This window comes from Lepisosteus oculatus, chromosome 10 (genome assembly GCF_040954835.1).
Source record: "Lepisosteus oculatus isolate fLepOcu1 chromosome 10, fLepOcu1.hap2, whole genome shotgun sequence".
Taxonomy (NCBI): Eukaryota; Metazoa; Chordata; class Actinopteri; order Semionotiformes; family Lepisosteidae; genus Lepisosteus; species Lepisosteus oculatus.
Window position 1 is genome coordinate 16,529,543 of NC_090705.1, and position 25,684 is coordinate 16,555,226.

The window sequence follows — 25,684 nt, forward strand, 5'->3', positions numbered from 1 at the left end:
AGGTAACATGATATCAAGTCATATTACATTTTTTATATAAAACAGAAATGAATATTTTCAAAAACATTGACAAAGCTAACCTAAAGGACTGAATTTTTAATACAGAATGTACAATCCTTAGGTTCACAAACACAACATTCTAAAAGTCTATAACATCCTGAAAAAAATAATACATCGTTCTCCCAAATAAAAAGACTGAAAAAGGCCGATGTGTAAATTAAGAAAAGCTGCAATCGGCTGATGGCTGATACATTTTTTCCTGCAGTAACATTTGCTTACTGCTGTAACATTGACAGGACAAGTCAATGTACACCAAAAGCCATGCCCATGGTGAATTGTCTTATAATTTCAAGCAAAATTCAGAATGTCCACAACACTGTGTGGCCAGCCCAATTTTCCTTAAATAGAATTTTCTGCCGTGGACGCAAACAGACTGTGTACCATAAGAACATTTCGTGAATTCTAGGACTGATGAAAACACATCATGTGAAAAATTGTGAAAAGACTGAATGTGCCCATGTTAATAGCACAGAAATTTCAGCTCCATCTGTTCTGTTGTTGTACACAGGGCTGCATTTAAGATACTGAGATATATTTATGCATTAGAAAAACAGATGCCTAGAGAAGGGAGGCACAGTGGCACAGTGGCTAGCATTGGTGCTTCACAGCACTGTGGCCCTGTGTTCTATGTCTAGGGTGCTGCTATCCGCATGGAGATTTCATGTTCTCCCCCATGTTTGCCTGGGTTTCTTCCCACAGTCCAAAAACCTACTGGTAGGTTAACTGGCTTCTGGAAAAAAATGGTCTTTGCGTGAGTGTGTGTGTTTGTGTGTATAAAATCCTGCGATGGATTGGCTTCCCGTCCAGGGTTTATTGTTTTGGATAGACTCGGGCATCCGTGTCTGATCACTGGGAAAATGGCCAGGTGGGTGTCTAAAGAAATGTAAAAAAACACTATTCATGCATTCTTCCATCCGCTATAAGAAAGTGTCTTATTCTTGGTAAGGGCTGTGGCAAGGTGAGACATCACCTTGGAGAGCAGACCAGTCCATTGAACCAGCAGCACTAACTGCACTGACACCAAGTCACCCTCACACATTACTACAATAGTTAATTCACTAGGTACTGTACCTTCATTACTACTTGGCAGATTGAATGAGCATTCAATAAATGTAGTGGAGAATTGTAAGGCAAGTTAAGACTAGTTAAAAATCAGCTACATGCAACTCACAATTGTTGTTTGCTTGTAATCACGGTTAGTAATAGTCACAAGTAAATGTAGTAGTTTGAGGTAGCAGTTATATGTTGATGATGGTGCCTCAGTGTAACAGATGTGCACAGCACCGGGTCTCCTTTGACTGCGGGCTTCAGTATTGAGGCACAATCAATGCATCTTTAGATGACTGTCTGAAGCAAATTCCCCCTCTTCCCCTGTCTTAGCAGCTGTATAACATAACATTCTTCCTAACCACCATGGTAACACAGCTAGCGGCTACATAAATGGCATTACGGTAGATGAATTTTGCACGTGACCCTGTAATTGTGAAGGCAACCAAATCAGATTACTGGAGAATGCCGTTGTACAGTGTATATACTAATGATGACAAACAGCCCGCAGGGGCGTGTAGCCCTTTCGTCTTCAGCCAGGCAGCAGTTCAGCACACTCTAAAGCAGGACCTGTCACTCGATGTGCTTTGATGCACAAGCCTGACAAACCCCTGCGTTCTTCCTTACAGTCAGCTCTCCTCTCTCTTTATTTCCCTCCAGTTTTATTTTTATCTCCACGCTCTGAAGGAAGTCACGGGCTCCCCGTCACACAAAGCGCAAGCTTCAGCACTAAAGCGTAAACACTGCCTGTGCCGCCTCTCCTCGCGCAATTAATTAGTAAAATGGAAATCCTTTTACATTAGGTCAGCTAAGACTCTGCGAACAGCAAGCGAAGTCTGTCAATAACGGGATTAGAGAGATTAACCTCCTGGCAGCAAAGCTTGCTATATCAATACCACAACATGTTGCAGAGAACTGTACCTATAACGGCGACTCAGCTCTTCATGGCCCGGCATTCGTTTGATATGTCCTTTAGTTTGTCTGTTACACCCACTCAACGTCACTACTAAGGTGTGCTTGTTATCTCTTATACTAAACACATAGATCATTTACCTTTTGAGGGGTTAATCTCTTCTCTGTTGCCTGTTACAAGAGCCAGAGGTCTTTTCAGCTGAATGCTTCTCCTTCTACATTCTGCTCTTGTGTCCAATCTTTCCAGACACCAACAGATCGACACTGTTACCGCAAGTACACCCACTCAATCTAACACGGGCATCACCAGGCACAGCAACTAATAAAGACAGTGGTGTTTTTAGATAAAATGCCTTAGCATTGAGGTGCAAAGAAAGATTAATGAACGAAGAAAGGGTTAATGTATGAAGCTACCTTGTTTGCTCATACTGTGTACACCCAACACAAAGATTGGAAAAGATGGCCACTACAAATAGTAGCAATTTAATCGTCTAAAATCAAAGATTACAGATCAGAGAAACCCGTCTCGTACTGAAACTTAGGAGCATGCACATCACTGCCTTTATTCAAAGCTGCAGACTCATCAGACACCAGATTCGTGTTTTTTTTTAGGAACGTGTAATACAAACTACGGCTGGTGGCCATCTTCTATATCGACACACTTTAAAAACGCAAAATGTGTTTCCACTTATCATGCAATGCAAATTGATTTGCGTAGGATATTGTGAGAGCTTGGCAATTTATCTGTAGAAAACACAGGGAACTCAACAAAGCTAGTTCCTGTGAATAAAGAGGCAAAAAGCATGATAACACTTGTGTGATAAGAAACAAGTGTTAGGTGAGTTTGCAAATGCAGAGGTGATAACAGGCTCAGGTCCACCGCTATCGCCTGGCTCAGTGATAGAGCAGGGGGACCTCACCCATTGCATTGGTAAAGTTGGTGGAACGAGTACAGCAAGGTGATGCTGCAAAGGAAATTCAGGGCCCATCTATTCACCTCCTTTAGAAAAGTAGCACCCATGATCAATTCAAACCGCATCCTTCGCATGTAATAATGTCCCAGGTGGGACCAACTGAGCAATCTCTCCTGCAGTACCTCGGGCTGCTAACATGCAGACTCAAACAGACATTGAACTGAGTGTCATGCGCATGCCAAAAAATAGCAGGCACACAAAACATGCAGGCAATCAGGGGTTTCACAAATTCAGCTTACACTATGCCTAACAGTAAGAGCTGCGTCCAGACTAGGGGTTGGCAGTCTATGGCATGCATGCATGCATATATGGACACGCCAAGAGTCTTTTCTAGGGGCATCAGATTGAACAACAAATGGCTGGATGAGGTCACTCAGATCCACAAGGTACTGAGATTACCAAACAACCAAGATGGACCCCACACACGTCATTTCTGTTTGCAAGCAATTAACTCATAGGTCAACCTTACCACTTTAACTTCCTTGTTGCTATTTTTCTTCACTTAGACCTGAATTAAACTGAATGCCGTATCAGATGGTCAACAGCTAAACTCAACCACCTCACCTAAATTTTGTTCCTCTCCTTCCAAAGCCACTAGCATGTACTGGGCATAACGGGTTGAATCCATCCAGGAAGAACACTGACACAGGCGCTGACAGAAAAGCCACGGCTGACGTACCTTTTCTGCTTCTTGAAGGTTTCCAGTTGCAGGACGTGGTAGTGCTTGAACCGCTGCAGCTCGCTCTGGCCACAGAGGCTCTCCAGGTGCAACAGATGACCCTCCATCTCCTCAAAGTCTGCTTCCAGCTGAGCTGCAGACCAAAGCACAGACCAGCAGCGGCGTTAGATAGTGAATCTTTCTGTTATCTGGGTCTTCAGCTCCAGAGATAGAAATCTTAACATGCTCCAGCCGCGGCCTGCTGTTAGGCATCTGGCTGAGCAGCGCAAGATAACATTTTTCTTCTTTTGTTGGGACTTCCCCATCTACAGACTTGACTTTCTTTGTCAGCTACAGTACACTCATACACGGGGCCCCGGTATAAGTTTCTCATTTATATAGTGCCTCACATTTACAGTATGTAGCTGATTATTTGGTAAAAACATATCAAATGTTTTGCAAAACCAGAATGAGAATGATGTGAAAGCGATGTTGGAAGTGCATTCTACGCACATAAAAAATGCAGAACCTGTGGAGAAATATATTGGACAATGAAACTGATGATTTCAGACGTTTTTAAGCATTGCAACACAGTGCTCAATCTTATTCAGGAAGTCGACTCTTCCAATTAGAGCTGTATTAAGGAAAAATGCCATTTATAATTCTCTCCTGTGCACTAAAAATGGGTTTATGGAATCCAAATTCCTCTGGGTTACAAGAAAATATTAAAAGTGAGTGACAGTTTGAGAAAAATGTCACAAGTACTGTACACTGTGTAATGAAAATGGTTTTCAATTAATGCTTATAAAGTAAAATTTCTGTTTAATAATCCTTAAAACCAAAAGCAGTTCTAAAGTAGCATACTGTATGTCATTGCATATACTATACACCACACAAAAGTACTGTACCTGTACTGTATTTTAATATACCTGGGTGGCTATGAGTAATATCTTACCCTGTCTTCCAGTCCCTATTCCTACACTGATCCATTGTCATTATTGGGAGAAATGTCCCCATAATAAGTTACATAGGAGAATAACTGTACATAACTGAATTTGCTATAGTATACTGTATGTTGCACATTTTAGTCCCTAACATATCCCTGAATACACTTAATACAACATAAACCCATTGCCAAATAAGAGACATACTGTGCTGTACTTGTATAATGAGAAATAAAAGTATATAAAGTAAAATATACGATTGTCCATATTAAGCAGTTTAATAGCCATGGAAATAAAAGATTTTAGGACAGGTTCAATAATTGTCTTTTTAATTATTCTAATTGTCTTTAGAATAATTTTTTTTTGTAGTACAGATATTGAAAGAGCAGAGTTTTCTTGCGAAGCACAATAGATGTTGGCTCTTCTTACATACAGTTTGGCATTCATGTTTTCCTCAAAGGTAAGTTTGTAATCAACAACAGTGCAAAGATATTTGTAACCGTTGACAATTTCAATTTCTTGATCCTTAATGACTGTTGGTTTTGCAGCTGGAGGTTGCTTTCTATAACCAATGATCATGTCTTTGGGTTTTGATACATTATTTGGAAGGAAGGATAGGATAGTTGTTACACCATTCAATAAAATAATCTACTGCAGACCTGTGATCAAGTATCTACAGTACATTCTGGAGGAGACTGACAATGACAGTGTCATCGGGAAACTTAATGATGTGTCTGTCCTCAAAAGGGCTTCTACAGCTGACTGTATACAGAATGTATGGGGACAGACAGCCCTGAGGAGACCAAGTGGAAGAAAAAAGCTAATTTGATATGAGACAATTTACCCTCTATTAGAGCTGTAGGCAAATTGCATGGGATCCAGCAGGTGCTCTACCTGATGGAGCACATGCCTTTTAACTATTTTCTCAAATGACTACATAATCAATGAGGACAATACCACTGGCCTGAAATTATTCAGTGTCCTAGGGGATTTGTGTTTGGAACTCGTAGGATTGCTGCCTGTTTCCAAATTTTGGGTACTTTCTGCTGATTCAGAGATATTTTGAAAATAAAATGAAACACAGTACTGAGCTGCTTGGCACATGATCTCAGTACCTGCTCACTGACTTTTCATTTTCTGCATTGACAAATTCAGCCTTGGTGGGACCATTGAGATTCTCTTCCTCGATTTCTTCACTAAGGTCATGCTTGTCAAATCTAGGGTAAAAACTATTTGGTTCATTAGCCAGGTTACTGTTAAAACCATCAATATTCACTGTGTTTACACAGAGATTACCTTTGTCCTGCAGCCCCCGTTTTCATTCCTCTCCCTGCTCCTAACAACTATACAATCATTTCTGATACTTCACTTCACTGAAATACTTTGAAGTAAAGTATTTTCTTAGATCCAAACATCTTTTGGGATTAAACATGGCAAATATATGTGCAAGGCGTTATTCTAAACTTGTTGAGCAAGAGTATTTTTCACAAAAAATACAAAAACCTTGACCATGTGCATCGGAATTGTAAGGCCTTATTTGTATTGGATTTGCAGCAGTGTAACATCAAATATAACATATCGAATATCCCATTCATCATGTTAAACACTCTGCTTGCAAAGTTTTAGTACTCAAGCAACTATACTTGGAAAACTGTGCTCTGTAGAGCACCACTTTCTATCACAACATGCATACAAATCATTATGGACACACACAGAGATCACAGCGAGCTCACCTAGCGCCCTCTGGTGTCAACTTTAGTTCCCCACATGAACACTTGGAAGAGTTTGAAGAAGCTATAAATAATGTAGGTTTTTACAGTATGTTGATACAGCATTTACACCTTCTGTGGTGAAGCAATAACAAAGGTGACAACGTCAGCATACAATATATAGTTAAAAGTGCAGAATTTCAATCAAGGGATTTCATGCCTATATTGTACAAAGCACTCATTTAGAATATTGTGTTCGATTTTGGTCACCACATTACGAAAAATATACTGCTGCCCTGGAATCAATCCAAAGAAAGGAGCTACCAGATATATTCCCGGGCTTAAAGGAATGTTCGGCTCTCATAAGCTAAGTGAAAATATATTTTTTTAGTCTTGAGAAAAGAAGACTAAGGGAGGGATGCGATTCAAATATTCAAAATCCACAAGAGCGCAGGCCCCATGTATGGACTTCACAATCATCAGGGAAACATGAACCAGCTGACCAGTGGAAACATATCCTGGAAACAGTGGAAATGCATATCAGATTTTATATGAATATCAGCTCAGGAGGCACTTTTTTTATGCACAAAACATGACAGGAGTCTGGCATAGGGAGCCCAAGCCATGTTGTTGAAGCTGAAACCCTGGCGTCTTTCAAGAAATAACTAAATGAGATCCTTGGATCGCTTAGCTAGAGCACTAACTGCCAAACAAGCTTGATAGCCCAAATGGCCTCCTTCCATTTGAAACCTTTCTGCGGTCTGTATGTACCCAATGACAGGGGTTGGTAAAAGTTTTCAGTACAAATATGTCTGAGGCATCCATCGATCTTCATAAGCAGCTCATCAATACCAACGGATGTCTGGTCTGAATCCACAGTGCCACATGTAAAAAGTGAACCAGACATTTAATGGAGCTCCCTAGCACTTTTTACGTGATTACTGAGAATAAGCGGATAAATTGTACAATAAAAATCTATGAAAAACAAATCTATGGTCTGTCAGGACAAATACCTCATTCAACTTACCCAGCTGTGTTTTACATTCACATATCTACTGTACTACCACTGTTATTACAATCTCAGTGTGAGAGTTATTTTTCACATTACCCTTAACTAAACTACAGATGCAGCCATTCAAAATGACCAATGCAGTGTAGCAATATATGCGAAATAAATTCTGAAGATATCATTTATGTTCTAAAACACAGCCATGCCATCAAAAACTGTCTACGTTTTCCAGGAATCTTAACCCTAACCCTCGTTATGGGTTTGCACTAGGTAAGGATTGGGGTTCAAAATTTCTTCAAAGAATTGATGCAATGTTCCACTCATTTGAGTGCAAAATATACTTAACTGAACCAAAATATTTGTCAGAAATGGTTAATCAAGCACACCAAACTAAAGAGAACGTACTGTACATATCCAAGTTACTTCAAAACTTCCAAGTTTAAATGCCTCCCACACAAACAGGCAGACATTTTATATCCTGCCCAAGATTTATTCTATAAATCCAAAGCAAACCCCAACTGCTGTTAAACAGGAAAGCTAATACCAGTCTTCATGTGTAATACCTTATGTTCCTCATTTTAAAAAGTCTCTATATGTCAATCATATGGCTGCACTTGGAATCAGTTAGTGCTGGTATCTTTAAGAATTGTTTAATTTTCTTCCAGGTTCCATGGGTCACTGAGGCATTTTAATCAAAACGTCTTGCTAGCATTTTCTCTTTGACAACGTGATGGTCTACTTTAGTTTGGCCGCAGAGTAACAAAACAGTACTTGCACAGAAAGGACATGTGGGAAAAGCATATAAGCACTGGATTTTGCCTGCCTGAATTAAGTCACATAAAGGCCATTTGATAATGAAAACACTACGCACATAAATTAAGGCAAAACTCCTCTGCTCCTATGAAGAAAAACAGCAGCTGGCGAAACAACTGAAATATTTCTCAAGCATACAGAACCCATTCAGATGTTGCGATTCAGAATTATGAGACAGAAATATGGAATAAGACTGAATAATTCATCCATACTCCCACACGTGTCTCAGTGCGCACACGTGCAAGGAGAAATGATCAGTTTTACTGCTCATTCTATCAGCACGCGTTGCGTCCCACAGATCGAAGGTAAAGAAGTTTAAGAAGTGACAGTATTTGTAATTTGATCCCACATGATTGGAATCTTTAACAAAGGAGGGCTGCAAGCTCTGGTCCCAGCCACACACGCCAAGAACAGCTTCCGCCGAGACGGCTCTGATTATAAAAGGCAGTCTTTCTCCCAGGGTCTGGAGACTGGTACTGGACACACACAGAGAGAGCAGGCTCTGTTTCTTGTGACCACAGTGCCAGAGGAAGACAAACCCACTGTGCGCCAGAAGGCACCAGCATCACTGACATCACAATGGGCACACTGGCCCATCACAACAGAGGCTCCTCAATACCCCTTCAGGGTGGAGGCAGTGCAGGCAGAACAGCTCACAGCATTACAATGAGTCACGATGTTTTCACAGCTAATCGGATATGTTGGCAAGGATCTGATTTACATAGAAAATATGAGCCCCAGGTGCGCTAAAGAAGAGAACAGGTCTGGGCTTCCAGTTCTAATTGCACTCGAGTCAGAATCCATCAGTGTAGGGTATTCCACAGTACAACAGAGTGATTCTTGGTACATCTGTGTCGTCTTTTATTTGACCAAGGGCTTCACTGGCAGGAATATTTTCTTCCAGGACCACTAAAGACACTATCTTGAGTTACACAGCGTTCCAGAGCAAAAGTGGAAAAACAGCAGAGAAGAGAAAAGGAGATTATAATAACATTTTACCTTTTAACACACAACTTCCTTAATTTCTATTTACCACTCAATTTGGCTTCTGATTTTCTGTTTGCTGTTGCATTACCTTTCTTTTAGGTCTTTTCAAATTTAAAATGCAAAAAACGCTAACTACTGTAACCACCTCCAAACATGGTATGACATGATGCTTGAGTAGTTCAAGTATAAAGTGCCTTGATTTATATTATAAAGCACTTGCTTTGCTTTTGTCAAAAATCTTCTTCTACGCATTTTCCCACTTATGTGGGGTCTGCTTGTTTGCACCGATTTTTCTACTTCGTACGGTCTGAGGCGTCTCGGCAGGTGACTTTCGCGAGGCGCATGTCGTCTTTCAGCTGATCCAGCAAGCGCGTAAAAGGTCGTCCCCGGGGCCAGCGTCCTTCCACATTCAATTCGAGGGTGGTCTTTGCCATTGATGTGTCATTGCTGCGGAGCACGTGTCCATACCATCGCAGGCGCGATTCCCTCATTTTCTCAGTGATTGGGGCGACTTCGAGTGTTTTTCGCACCTCTTTATTCATGATATGGTCTAGTCTTGTCAAGCCGAGGGTCCATCGCAGCATCTTCATTTCCATCGTATGGAGTGCCTGTTCATGCTTCTCTGTCATTGGCCAGCATTCAGTTCCGTACAGGGCCACTGGTCTGACCACTGAGCAGTAGACTTTGGATTTTAGGCGCAAAGGGATCTTCTTGTCGCACAGTACTCCAGTGACCTCCCGCCATTTCATCCAGGCAGTGCTGACTCACATCTTGGCGTCTTGGAGGGTAGTGCAGTCAGAGTTGACACATGAGCCTAGGTACTTGAACTGTGTCACTTTGTTCAGTTGGACCCCACCAGCTGCGATTGTGGCATCGGTTTGATCAACGCATTCCAGGTACTCCATCTTCTTGATGTTCAATTTCATCCCGAATCGTTCAAAAAGCGTCTTCCACTCCTGTACTTGCTGTTCGAGGCTGTGCCGCGTTTCACTTGCTATCATAACATCGTCGGCATACAATAGTGTCCATGGATGCCTTTTTTGGATATCTTTGGTCACTGTATCCATGCAATGGATTTTGTCAAAAATGAACCAACATAAAAGCCTAAATCCAATTCGGAGGTTGTCTCATGAAGATTAGCGGGTCAATCATCTCGTGTTTCTCAAATTCATCCTTGCTATCAGAATGCCAGGAGGTATCCCATTAAATACCTGCTCCCTGTTTGAATGGGCTTCCAATTTCTATATTCTTGTTTTTGCTATTCATCAGCAAAGACCTCAACACAGTCTGTAACATGCAGGACTTCATAAGAAACCCTGCAGTATTATTTTGTGAACTGTTCCATTGAAAGAATTGGTTGCATTACTGAAAGAGCAACCCAGACAGCAGAAAAAATACCAATATAGAAATTAAGAAAAACACTTTATTTTTTATGTATAACAGTAGTGAATTACTCCTCCTGAAAGTTAAACTATAGACATAAAATGATGTGCATGAGAAGCTGCTTCTGAAATGCCATCTCTTCAGAGCTTCCTGTTTGAGAAGATCTGAATCTGTATCAGGTGGTTTCACATCTTTGGAGGACGCTGCAGGGTTAATCTCTCCTAAAAGGCACAGCTCACCATTCAATAGCTCTCAGCCGGCTGCAGGATTTACTGTACATAGCAAAAGAAAGCCTTTTCAGTGCTGTTTCCTTGATTAATCAATGTGTGTACATATTCCTGACGTGCTCCCCATGAAGACATCAGCTCCATAACAGCAAATGCAAGTAACACTTTGCATATTTCTCCCAAGATTAAAGCAAAAATCCACTAGGAGAAAGACTGTTGGTGCACACTGCTGCCAAGTGGTCATGCACTGGTACTGTCCGTCATTAACATTCAAGGCAGCTGCTCTCTGCTGTGGTGCTCTAATGTTTTTATAAAGTGTTTACTCACAGCTGGAAGTTATGTATGGCAATGCACTCCCATGTAAGGTGAGAGTAAAATCACAGACTGAATAATGACATGGGACAAACAAATTAGCATTCCAGTGATTGTGGTAAAAGCACAGATTACCTGTCCACAGTGAGCTGTGCTTCATCTCCACAACAGAACTGGTGGAAGAAAAAGACAGGGATGCTTTTGTTTACCTGGTGGTTTGCTTACAGAAACTGTTCTCCCAAGATGCCTAACTACATGTTGACCAGAAATGCTTTTGAAAGGCACATCTGCCGGCCTCCTCAGATAAGCATGCAGTGGGTCTAAACATCTGTGTGGATGAATCTAATGCTTAATGAACAGCAGACGTTTCTCACAGAGGCCATCCCACAGGGATTTGAAAGAGTCCCATTTTTCTTTGGTTAGAGGAATTGCCTTTTGCCCACCGCCAAATGGGACAATACATCTGCCTTGAACTATCTGGTAAAGGTGTACATATCCCGCTGTTCTTGAATTGAACATTTGTAACCAACTCGGCTCCCCTCTGTGACCTCTGTGCCAGCACAGATTTTCCTGTGAAGCCTTCTTTCTGGAAAGTTCCACATTTTATTTCTAAACTCATTGCTAAAAACAGTTGTAGAAATCAGCTTTGATGTGTGTGGTTTGCAGGGGACAGACCACAGTGGACTAAAGTCACGGACACAAAAAAAATGTCAATATGTGCTTTACAAGATACTGTGTATGTGTGGAAGCTGGGAGGTTCACCTACTTTTCTTTCATTAACATGCATATTTATTATACTGGAAAAATATGCATATAAGTATCCACACTGAAAATATAAGGGTCATAACCAGGAAAAGAAGACTGCAATGTTTTAACAGTAAGAAAGCATAAAAAGAAAAAATCTTTATAACCAGGTACTGTTAGAAAGCCAGTCCCTCATGGGATGATTAGGAAGATCTATAATTCCAAAAGGCAGAAACCCAGACAAGAAGAGAAACGAATAATCCATTACTAGGCTTAATTTTCTGCTTATTAATACTGCTATAAATTAGATACTGAATGCTTTCTGCACTGAACTAAGGTGTTTTTTAAACTAACAGTAAAGGAAAGGAAGTAAATTTTTCAAGTAAAGAAAAAAGGTAGGAGACAATTAACCTGAAATTAAAAAAGGGTTTTGGTTTTGTGTTGTCAGAGCTTTAAGCCGGTGAAGCATGATTAAGAATTAAATGACAGTACTGTATCTGACTAAGCCGCCATCTAGTGGGAGACAGGTATTGGTGAAGACACTAGTCGATCAAGTCTGCTGCACAGCTTTGTCTAAGACGGCTCTTGTAAATACTGTATATAATGAAAGTATGTCTCTAGAAAACAGTAGTATTTAATTATCAAGGGCACGGACTTTTAAGAAGTCTGGGAAGAGCTCTAGACGTACCATGAAGAAAATATTGATGAATGGTACTGGAAAACACTAATGAATGGAGGAGGATATTTTAATAATAAAATAATTTCAACTACATTTTTTAGAATATATATTCTTAAATCCTTTTGAACATCATGATAAATCTAAGCACAACAACCACAGTGCAATAGAAAAGGCTAACCACTTCTATGCTAAAAATAAAATCAGATTTTTATTGATACAGTATAGCGCCAATTCTTGTATCTCAAAGTCCTACACAAGAATACATTCAAACAAAATTAAAAGACATGAGAATAAATCTTTAGCTACTTTGAAAATATTCACAGAATCAGGACAGAATTTATTTTCTGTACAGTAAGGGCTCAGTCAGCCATAGATTTCAACTCGCTTTGTGGCACAAACAGCTGATAAAGACTTTCAAATACAGTGGAGCACTCATGTAAAGCTTTGCAAGGTAAAGATCTTATTACTCTATATTTCAGAGGTAGCCAGTGAATGCAGCTGTGGAGTGACGAGAATTTGACCTTTTTTTAAGAACACAAGCAGCAAGCCAGATAACACAGTCTTAATTTAAAAAGGCAAAGACAAATTTTCATCCAATATGGACATTGGTTAATGGCCTATATGAAAATACCCAGTAAACAATATTAATATTAAAATTTTCAGATTTTAAGGAGGTTTCCAAAGCAAAAATCAATCTGTGCCAATGTGTTATTCATTGAGGGTCATTGAGGTGCCACTCCAAATGTTATCAGATTTACTTTTCCTCCAAAAGCACAATCAATGAGTCCATTTAACCATCACTGATCAATGTTAATGCAATTGCTACCAATTCTAATCCTGATTTTCAAACCTGATGTGATCATTTAACAGCTAAGCTCTAAGTACCTAATTCAACTGTGTGCTTGCTACATCCCCCAGCAGTGCCTCTCTGATCAGCCTCCTTGATGCACAAACCTCTCCTTCAACTGAACAGTGTGGTACGGTGCATTTAGGAGCTAACTGAAGGATAAAAGTATATGAGGAAGGTATACAAAGTGATTGTATAGTGGGGAAAAACTGCTAGTATAAATGTGTACTGTGACCATCTATTTAACTCTAATTTTTCTGTTTTTGTGCACAGGAAACTTTAGGGGCCGTGCATTAGCCTACTCAGCATATATTTTGGAAGATCTCTTGATGAAAACCTACACAACCACCACAACATGCAAACTCCACCCAGATGACAAAGTTAAATCAAATTTAATTGTTTACACTAGCAATTCATCGAATTGAAATGCATTAATCTGATAGGAAATACCACAAAAGAAATCACATAAATACTTTGTAGTTTGCGGGCAGCTCAGACCACTGGGAGCTTTTTTCATTTAACTACTGTAGTTCATATTCAAACAGCTCTACCTAACAGTTTTTGAAGAAAATGACCTCAGCGACTCCCTGCTCGTCAAAGTATTTCACAAAACGGAGCAAGTGCTGTACCTGAATGAAATAATAATTGAAAATAATTGCTCAATTCAAATAATTGCTCTGTGAAATATGGTAAAGTTGATTTTCAAAATCAATTTCTGATGTTTAGATTTTTTACACCTAAAAATGTTCCAAAGAAGCATGCAACATTTTTAGATGCAAAACAAATATCAATATAAATTATGAAGGTATAAAACTATATATACAAGGTCCAAAAAAAAAACTTACCTCATGTACTAAATCCCAATGTCACAGTTGTGTCACTGACAAATTTTAACAAGTCACTTCTTTACAGTACAAGATTTCAGTTTGACTGAAGCTGTAGTGGATGGGATTTGCCTCCAGGAGGCAGGGAAGATTCAACTACAACACTGATATGTTGGTTTCCCCTCCTTGTCTGCAGCACATGAGCTCAGAACATTGTTCTATGACCTCATACCCCAGAGGCATGCCGCTTTATTGAGAGAACAGTTATTTTCAGTTCCTTCAATTCAGCCAGCACTGCACATTTGCCACAGTCCATCATCCAGTGCACTTCTTATTAATGTTTTTCAACATTTCTTCAGAAATGTACCTATATTTGTCTACGTATGCAACATCTCAAGGTACTATTTAACGATGTTCTATTTTCTTGCAGAAAACAGCGTGTTCATCATTTCTAAGTAAGCAGTGGATAGAACAGTACAGGAACCTCCTACCATGAAAGTATAAAATTGTCGGTGTGCTCATGACTCAAAACTGAAATCTGATTTAAGGGAAATTCAACTTGCGGAACACTAACTGAAACAGAAAACGCACTGAGTGCAGGGCTGTCTGTAATAGGGACAATTCCTACATTAACCAATGGTTAAAATATAAGACCTAAAATTATAATTAACAGAAGTCCCAATGCATTCCTCAAATCAATATTGTTCTGTGAATGTGAAAAAAAAAATATTTGTGTTGCTTGTAAGTTGTTAACCAGAAATTCATTTCTTAAAGATGAAGAGAATGTGAAATTTTGTATTCAGGACAAATATCCTAAGGACAATTAAAGATGAAAGAGAGATAAAATCAGTTTTATCCAAAATCAAAGTTCATTAAAGCGTACGAAGGACAGTATTTACTGATAACTTTAAGTGCTTTGTTTTAACAGAATGAACCCTCAAAATTCAAGAGAAAACCAAGAAGATGTGTTATAAATAAATAAAATGACTTCAAGGACAAGAAACTAGCGCAGTTTTCCTCTACGCTGTCATAATATCCTGCTGTTAAAAATAATTTCCTCCAGCTTGCAAACAGGACCAGAAATGCTGCATCAAGCTGTTTGTTCAATTTAATGGCGTCCAGGTGCACCTTACTGACCTGGAAAATGCAACTAGAGATTTAAAACATATTCTTCCGGCATGTACTTCAGAAACATTTCAACAATACAAAGGTTTCTAACCCAACAGATTTAACTGATTTCTCTTCTGAAGCTTGGATACCGAGGAACTTACTTTGTTAATACATAATTTATTTTCCTTTTGTCCCATAAGATTAAATTAATCTCTGCTCATCTGTATCATCATATTCCATTATCTCCATGGATACTGTAATCCACAGTTTAAGTAATCCCATTGCCCTTTCTGGCTTTGCATTGTGGAACAGGCAGACGGACTGCATGAAAAGGCTGAAGATACTCTGAAAGAAATTGAATTATTTAAAATATAAAACTGGTGAGATTCCCAAAAACTGTATTTGCCATTTTCAAGTTTAATAAACTTCACCCTTTTCCTATTGCCCTTGCAATGGGCACTAATTCAACTGAAACATCATGCCTGAAGACTTTCCTACAACAACCTGCTGCTCAGGAACAAAAGTCAAATTTCAAACCTGTTTTTGACATCTGGCGACCCAGCAGGTAATGGACAGATACTAGGAAGCTTGAAGCAAATCTATGACCCATTTCATGCACATCCCTGATCAGCTGTAGATTAGAGAACTGCTACACTAAACAATTAATTAACCACAGAGGTTAAAGCCAAAGTTAAGAATATCAAACCACAGATGGACAAACTTCACCTTGCATATGAGCTTCATAGCAACACCTAATTTGCATCTTTACGCTTTTTTTTTTTTGCAAAGCAAACTGAAAACTAATAAATCACATTCTGGGCTGCAGACACTAGTGCTGCAAGAGAACCAGCAAAGATTCATCCTCTGGTTTTGGCCCAGTTCAAGGATTAGGGTTAAACAAAAAGGTACTGAAGTTACGCGCCTGCTGCCCCTTACTGCCTTTTCCAGCTCCAACTGGCAGCAGCGATCAAATGTACCAGCTGAATCACCCCATGTGCCTTCTCCACACACATCAATCACGGTCATCTGCTGTGGCACTAACTCAAGCATTACAGCTGGCTGGCAAGCGTTTAAAGGTACTTTCATTGAAGGTGGACTCACCTTAAAATCAGACTTGTAGCACCTGTTACCAACCGACTGGGAAAGGCAAAAGCAGCAAGGTTTTTAGTCTAACTAAAAACTGCAGAAGTATAATAAAACTTAGTCTCTCTAACCTGCATCACATACAGTGCATACAGCAATTAACACCCTGACTAAGTTTCCTTTTTCAGATCTATTTACAGTTTCTGTCCTTCAGGCACCATCACTAAACAAAAATCAACAACAAAAGTTCACACAAAAACACTACGTCCCTGCTCAAGATGAGGGAACCTGATGTTTCTCCACCGTCAATCTATAGAAAAAATTGTGTGTTTCTGATCTGTGACCGTTTCAGGGACGTATACAGAAAACCACATCCAAGTTCCAGAACATTATTAGAAGGGTCTTTTCTGAAGAGTAGGGCACGTACCAATCCGCGAAGTGGCAGACTCCAGCTCCGCCAGGAAAGCCGGAATTTGCTGAAGCTGTTCCTGGAGCTCCAGGACCGCGGCTCTCCTCTTCTCCCAGTGGGCAGACAGCATAACCACTTCTCCATCCACAACCTGCGGTCAGAAGCACAGGGCACCTTCCTATTATGCACAGCCCAGCTATAGGCCTGCGATTCACTCATCGCGAACACTACACACTTATGGTACCTACAGTACGTAACCCCCAAAAAAAGTCTTATAGCAATTTCACATTGATGAAGCTTCTGAGAGTCATTCAAATGGTATTATCATCTGCTTGGCTGTTTAAGGCCTGTTTAGATGGAAGCACACAGACCACACAACAGGCATACAGTAGGTACCTGTTTAAATGAGTGGCACCCCTGGGTACAAACGCTCAGCAGTGTCAACAGGGAACGTATGTAAGCTTGCTTCAGGCACATTAAATAATAAGGGTGATCTCTGTGCCGGGTGGTGTGGTAGCCTAGTTAAAAAAGCCCGGTGTTAGTACTGCTGCCTGTCCTGTCCTGTGATGCACCCTCACCCTCGAGGGTAAGAAGTGTTGCTTCTATCCCACTCCTGTATTTTTCGTATTCTAACTCACAATAGGTCTGATGCCCCCTTTTAGAGCTCGCAATCGAAACCTCTTTATTCTGGACCTTTTTTAGAGGAAAGGATCTTGTTGAGAAGGAACTTTCTTGCCCTGCCAGTGAGTCACTTGTTTTGTCGAGGGTTTAGATAGATAGATAAGACTTTATTGATCCCAAAGGGAAATCAATGTGTTACAGCAGCCCAAGACAAGCAAAAAAAAAAAAACAGACATCAGGATAGACGAAAAATTAGAATACGTACAGTAATACAAAATAAATATAAAATAAAATAGATAAAAATAAATACATAGGTGTGTACAAAATATGATCACAGTCACTGTAAAAACAATACAATATGTGCAAAATGTGCATGGGTATATACAGATTGAGTGTCCAAAAAGTACAATGGAGCAACATGTTGTCCATAGACGAACAAATGAAGGGCTAACAGTCCTACCCTAGGGCAGCGTTATACACCCTGACAGCCGCCGGGAGGAAAGACCTGCGGAGACGTTCCCTTGAACACCGTAGCTGGAGCAGTCTGTTGCTAAAAGTGCTCCGCTGCCCAATAACAGTCCCAATTTGCACCTAGAAAACCTCTTAAGATAAGAAAGCAAACAGGATTCTAAAAATGTCATGCGTGGGTGTGCAAAAGAGAGAGCGATAGAAGAAAACATTCTGGGGAATTCTATTTTTTTAACAAACGGAAACAAAGAAAAAACAATTTCCCAACACTGCAAAGTTCTTTGCCTCCTGTTGTGCCTGTATTAGCAGTGCATTCAGGCATCACCTTCCACAACCTATTGGGCTGCAATCTCACTGAACATGCAGGAGATTAATGACCGAAAGATAAAGACGGAAACTATCTTTAGTTTCTTAGGTGGGAAACATAAGGAATTCACAATTTGCCAGCAGAAACGTGGCTCGGATTAATTTATTTCACTGCACCACAGCAGCCCTGATGAACAGTTCCCAGCTGAGGCCAGGTGGGGACCAAACAGGACTAAGTGCTTTCCTCCTGGGCTAAATGGCTTGGCAGAATGTGCTAATTTGGCATATCTGACACTTAAAAGACAGAAGCAGATGTTGGCGTTAGGGAGGCTCAGATCAATCTTCATCCCTGTCGTCTTGCACATGGATTTCAAGCAGCGGAGTAACATCTAGATTAGGAATTCCAAATTTAGAGGAATGAAAAAGACCAATTTTAATCTGAGAAATCGAACAAAGAGATTGAGACTTGTGAGCTGCATAGGGATTAAAGTTCTGTCTGGCCAAGAACTACAATGCCTTTGAATGAAAGAATTCAGTCTATTAATACATATGACTAACATGTTTGACTGTTTTCCACTAACAGATGAGGAGCACAGAACACCCTCCCATACAGCATCAAGGATAAAGGACGAACCTTTATCCGTGGGTAAAGGGCGACTGAAAAAAGGAGGCCGTAGCAGCCTACCTCCCCCATGTCGCTCAAAGCAGCTAGACATTCCAGGAGCCAGAGCTCAGCCACACAGCCAAAAAAAAACCTCATACCAAGTCACACAAATCACTAATATTCATGACTCTCAGCCAAACTATTTGTTTTGGTCTTCAGATGGTAGATTTTTTTATTTGCTTGCTCATTATTGCAATGACCTTGTGAATCCAAGCTACAGCTAAACTTACATCAGTTTATTTTTGAAAGGAATAAGATGTGAAATCAAGTTACTTCAGATTCGCTCTCCGCTAATATACCATCACACAAAAAAACGGATGTTTATTTCTATAATTTGGGGATGACATACTTTATTTTATAAGTAAAAGTTGTTGTCAAGATGCACTCTTATAGATTTGCGTACTGGGAGAACTCTAAGTTTGAAAAAAATGGGGAGAAATTCATTTTTCACTCACTTCAAACTATTACCTTTGTGTAAGACATTTTGAAAATTAAGGACCGCATAATGCCCCAGAGGCAATGAACCGGAAATCTTCCAAAATAATTAGATTCCTCAGCTGCATTATAAATCAGTCTTGACACTGACTTGAAAGGTGCTTTCCTGGAGACAAAATGTAGCACTACAAAGTAACTGATGCCATCTAGCTTGTTTGGCAGTTAGCAGTTAATTGATCCAAGAATCTCATCCAGCTGCTTCATGAACAAACCCAGGTTACAGGCTTCATCAACATTGCAAGGTACTTTATTCCAGAACTAGGGACTTCCAATTGCAGCTTTGAATACATTTTGGTCTCCATTTGTGTCCTGTGCTTAGCATTCTGCTGTCGGTTCTGATATCTATACAGTTAACGCCCTTGACGTCTTGTATATCCAAGACTAAAAAGTGGCAGTTTGGTAAGCACTGGAATCTATGTTGCGGCTCTTCTCTGGACTGATTCAGATATTAAACATACAGTAATGAATAACTTCAGTCTGATGAAAACGTACCATGGAATTATATACATATTTATATCTGACATTCACATTTAAGAGACACCACCTCCCATGAAATCAAAGCCTGTACACACACTCCGTGCTAGCAGGCTCTGGTGTTCTGTTCACAGACGGATGATGCCATTATATAGGTTTTTGATCACTGCTGTGTAAATAAATCCACTGCTGAGAAAGAGTGTTTTAGATATGGAGCTATACTGCACATTCTGCATTTAGGGGAGAAGCCTTACCTCTGCAGCTTTAGCACAATCCTTGGCTCGTTTGTGAAGAGTCACCCAGGTATCTTCATATCTAAAAAAAGAAGCACAAAGAGGACTCCTCTGTGACTGATGCGGTAAAGGCCTTTGCTCACAGGAGCAATCCCAGAAATCACCAGGTCTGAACCTGAGTTATGTGAATCTTATGTGGGAAACACTGGTTTACTGTAGGTGCTTGGGGTCTCAAAGTGTGAAAAGGAGCAGATGGCCTGACAGCTTACACAGCAGAGTGAAAGTACACACTGTCTTCAGATCTCTTTCTGTGGTATGAGGGGTGTGCCAGGGAGAGGAGAGGAGATGATTAACAACTCATTTAGGCTGATGCTTGGAGGAAAGTGACGCACAAAAAGAAAAATAATGTTCAGTTCTCAAGACAAAATAGACTCCATGGGATCCTTCCACAGATCCCAGTTAGCATCAGCCCTGGAAACGCTTACCTACAGTACATTTACATTACAGTATGTGGTCCAAAATTAGCGCTTATCTGTGTTTTTAAATCTAAAGCCATATATTTCAGGAATTATGAGGCTTACTCTCTTCTAAAGTTCATGAGCTACTCTGAAAAAGACAAATCAGTAGATATGCCTGATAATAACCTCCCCACAGTCATGCTGCAACCTGATCATTTTCTGCATTACAAAAATGCTGGACAGCAAGGTTTCCAGATATATGAGCCGTCTATTTGATCTGGAGAATTCTTTTGATAAGGCCGATTCTGCAACATGAGCATTAGCAAAGATAACGTATGGAGGTTTAAAGCAGTGTGAAATGATGTTTGGCGTTTTATTAACTCAGGAATGTTTGAAGGAAATGCTCATATGAGTGAAGGATGATATAAATTCAAGTAGGTCCTGTTTGTTCGTCATTATACCACTCTTCATCACAGTGATGCACTTCAAAAAGCATCTCACCACTCCAGAGGTTCATTAGGTGACTCTGCTTATCTGTATCCTCGCAGCTTTCAAGATTTTCACACTTTTTCCAGCCTGGCCCATTACTTAGGTTTTTCAGCAAGAGATTCGGCAATCAAAGGAATTTCTCATGCTAGGATTTTACAGAATCTGAACAGGGCAGCATTCATATCAGCTTAAAAAAACGAAACCTTCTTGTGTGATAGTGCCTTTATTAAAAAAAACACTTTTTCACGCGTGTGCCATCTTAACCATCCTAACCACCACACACCCATATTACCAAAGTATCATAATAAATTAACCCACAGTAAGGTAGACATTCAAGAGGAGCAACTCGAGATTAAGCTGCCTGCTGTTATCACTGCCATTTTTCACGAAACAGGAAGAAGCAGCATCATCTGATAATGTTTCTTATCACTCTGGCCTTTTATTCAGACTTTGCTTTCTTTGTTACAATAGTGTTGCAATGCTCAGTATGCTTTAAGGACATCTACAGCCCGATCAACAAGGACTACGCATGAAACACTACTGTACGGTAATGCAGTGATCCATTAACCCTGCCCATCTGGAAAACAAGATATGACAGGGATAGAGTTACTTAAAGACATACTAGTGGCCCAGCAGGTTTTAAGAGCACAACCCCACAACAAACAATGACCTACATCCACACACAGAAAAATATGGATGCCGCAGCAATCATTTAAGAGGCAGGCAACTGTGCACAGCATGACAGACTCTATTCTCCATCTCAGTGTTAAGCACTTGTTAGCGGAAGAGGGACTTTTATGTGGCTCCTTGTGGCTGCAGTGTAATAAAAATGATCATCAGAGGCTCAGTCAGGGGCAGCGACAGCTTCTTTTCTGTAGGAGGGCTGAGGTGGGCCAGATCTAAAATTGAGGGGTTTGTGCGACATCTCCTGGCCAAACTCTTTTTCTTCACAAAAACAGAATAAAAATCCAAACTCTAGGCACAGAGGTCAGCTTTTACCCCGTCTCCAAGTCAGCTTGCTAGTCGAACGCCAAAAATAGTTAATTTTCTGGTGAGATGGCGGCACTTTCGGGGATTTGAAAGCAGATAGACAACACCTATAGAGTATATAGCATTTTGTAAAAAACATCGACATCCAGTTCTCTCTTATGAAGCAAGACATACAGTAGCATGTGCTGAAGACTTATACAGAACTTCAAACACTCAATGCAAAAATGTGTAGGGCATGTACTGAGAATAATAATGAAAAAAAAACTTTCAGATTTAAAAAAACACATGCTAAAAGATTTATTTGGCTTAGCGGGCAACATCAAAGGAAATCACACAGCAGCCAAAGGAACTAACAGAGCTCTGAAGAGCACGTTTACCCAGAGTTGCTAAATATACCAAATAAAAAAAACAAACTTGTTAAATAATGAATGCCCCTACAGTGGATAAGTGACCCTTATTCATGACCCTTCTCTTTTATCCTACATCACTTTCTCATATTACTCGACTCATCAACACAAAACTGTGTTATTCCCTTGCAGATGAGGCGTTTGGGTTCACAGCTGCAATGACGTCATGGAAACAGCCTCAGTGACATCATGGTATTTCAGCCATCTTTTGAACAACTTTTTCAGTGGACTGATATTTACCATATTTACCAACAAGTAGGGCTGGGCGATATGGCCAAAAACATTATCACGATAAAAATTTTCATATCAGTCGATATCGATAGTTATCATGATAAATGTCAAATCATTATTTGTTCCAAGTTTAAAGGCAGATTTTTTCTCCTGAATGAAAGTTGAAGAAACCAGACAGTTAATTGGGAAATTAAACAACTCTATTTTAAGAACACAACAGTTGCCAAACAGCAGAAACATTAAACAAATCTGTCAGCTGCCCGGTCTGCAATAGGCATGCGCACTGGCGCAGTATTTTGTGCGCATGCGCATATCATGCGCAAAGCATAAACATATATATCGAACATTTATCGAACTTTTGTTAAAATTATATCGAGGAAAATTATATCGTGATAATTATCGTTATCAAATTATCACCCAGCTCTACCAACAAGCTGTAAATACACCACAGGGGCAATACGATCTCTGGAAATTTAAAATTGGACCTTGAAAATTGAACTGGTCTTTCAATGCATTTGCTTTGTCATATCCAAGTCTCTCGCTGTGTGCAATGGATGAGGGAAAGAGCAAAGCAAAGTCAGCCTCTTCTGCCTTCTATTGAAATAAAAATGAAGGCCCTCTTTTCCAATCAGATAGCATGTTGCTAACAATGCATACCACAGTCTCATACAGTTCTTGACTAAAAAGCCTAATGTAAGAAACCAATACAATACTACATCAGTCCAAATGTTCTGATGATAGGTAGATACAGGCACTCTATAAAACCACAAAGTGTCTGTAACCACGGTTCAAGGTAGATCTGAAGACATTAGCAGCCAACCAAGTTCGTTGGGCCAAATGAGATCCTCCTGTATGTAGCCATTTGTATGTTCTTATGCAATTTAACATAGGCAGTAAGTGGCAGAAACCCACACTAGTATACCATCACGACTACTCTGATAACAGTGCAATGACATTTTTCCATAGCTCAGAAGTCTCTGTTATGTTTGGAAGTTAATTATTTTTTGTAATTTTTACTAAATATAGACGTTAATAAAAATTCCCTTAACATCTTTTGGTCCAGGTTTTAGCCAAGAAAAACCTTTATGAATGCCAAAATAACAGAACATGAAAATTACATTAGGAAATGCTGACCGTCTTTGCTTTACTATATATCATGCACCACCCTGCCGCAGCTACTTCAGTTCCGAAACCTTTGGTAAAGTCATTACAGCCTAGCTCATTAACTGAGAGACAAAAACTGAATTTGTAAATCTGTTCCTCGACAGTTAACAGGCAGTTTCTTAACTGACAGACTGCATTACTTCACACTTCCTACAACTTACGGAAGAGCACTTCTCCAGATTTCACAACTCCTTCAACTGTTCAGGAGGGGTCTCATTCACTTGCTCTACACAGCAGGTTATGACAAAAATGACAAAACGAGCTCTTACAGCAGGTGTTCTTTATCTTTGTCCTGGGGGGCCAGTGTATCTGCAAGTTGTCCAAGTCTCAAAGCACCAGCAACTTAAGAGCTGCAAGATGCTGCTAAGATAGACTAATTAAGCTAATAATGAGCGGATTCTGGTCATTAAGAGCCCATTTAGTCTAAAAACCTGGAGAGACCCAAGAAATCCCTGAGCAGTACTGGGAACATTCACTCTAAATGTTAAAAACAGAAACATCCATGTCCTACATCAGAAAAAAAGATGTTCTGTCTCTTCTTACTTCAGTTATCAACCAGCACCTCAGTATGATTAGAGCACATTTGTCTGATCATGTCTAAGGAAGGTAAAACATATTAAGCAGCTGGATCAAATTCATTCACTTGTAAAGTGGAGGACATATCTAACATTTTGTCAATTTAGCTTTTGACTTGCAGACAAACACAACTGGACTCAACACAGGCTAACTAAAGCCCCTGTTACAACTTTATTGCTTGCCTTATCCTGGTGTTTCTAAGTAAAACCGCTTCTCCTTTCACTAGGGAAATCAAAGGACTCTTCTGACTCAATAATAATGGGTAAGTTCTGTCATTTTTCAGTGCCATGCAACACACAAGAAAGGAGGCATTCACAGACAAAGATATTCACCACAGTATAAGAAACAGAGCTAAGTAGCACTCATTTCCAAGAGTCTGTGGTAACATACTGTAACATATGGCCAGCTGAATCCACACAACAGGTTTACACTTTGTTCAATCAAATATATTTTGAAGAAGAGTGTAAAAATAAACTTGTCCCCAGACAAGTAGCAACAGGCCTGGTGGATGTGACAGGTATGAACAAGTAGCACTTGTGTCCAGACAAGAAGAAACATGTCGACTTGCCTCCGAGGCAAGCATCAGTGTGGAGATTTACTACAGGGGCAGGTTACAACATGAAAACCGGGTGCTCGGGCAGGTTGCAGCATTCCAGCGAACTCCGCGGGCTGAAAGCTTTTCCCCATTTATATTCCAAGGCAGGCAGCAACGTGAAGAGACAAATCTCCTGCAGGCTCAGACATACCGGGAGCTCCAACAGAGCGAGAGATACAATGCTGCACAGAGACTGCTGCAGCTGCTGCCTGAGCAACTCTGAACGTAGGACTGGAACATCAAAAAAGCACTGGAAGCATAAAAATACACTGGAACATCAATATTTTGGAAGAGCGTATTTGAATACCCCCAGGCAAAATTGATTTTCCAAGAATGTTAGAGTGATTTTTACCAAAACACTGAATACCCCAACACAAATGAACAAGTTTTCTTAAAATACTGTATATTTTCTAAGAACACTGCTCGGCTACTTTTCAATGCCTGTATATAAGACTTACCTGGTGGTCTTCCTGACTTCCTGTCTATTAACTTTACAAATCACAAAGAAGCCAAAAAATATTACCTGAGAGGCTGTGGCAATCTATATTTAATCAAGAAAACCTCCAAAACCAAGGCACAGATTTTGCTTAACTAATCAAACAGCTATATATCCGACTGCCTCAATTGTTGTTTAAGGGTCACATGCTGTTCACCTTGCTAAAAGGCTAAGACATTGATCTTTACCTCTGGCCACGATGAGACACCATGTTTTCTGGTTTTCATTCCACTGGACTGATAATGACAGGTTGTAAGTATTTATTGGTAAAGTCACTTATAAAATA

The 25,684-nt window shown here is 40.0% G+C and overlaps 1 protein-coding gene across 2 annotated transcripts in view; it reads right to left on the reverse strand.

The window, feature by feature from the left end:
- dtnbp1a (dystrobrevin binding protein 1a) overlaps positions 1-25,684 on the reverse strand; it is a 102,841-nt gene that overhangs the window by 69,766 nt on the left and 7,391 nt on the right. For both annotated transcript variants that reach the window (XM_015357661.2, XM_006635862.3), the window contains exons 4-6: positions 20,014-20,074; positions 16,750-16,882; positions 3,673-3,805 (exon numbers count right to left, since the gene is read on the reverse strand). In XM_015357661.2, the coding sequence (XP_015213147.2) occupies positions 3,673-3,805; positions 16,750-16,882; positions 20,014-20,074 (327 nt within the window). The remainder of the gene's footprint in view (positions 1-3,672; positions 3,806-16,749; positions 16,883-20,013; positions 20,075-25,684) is intronic.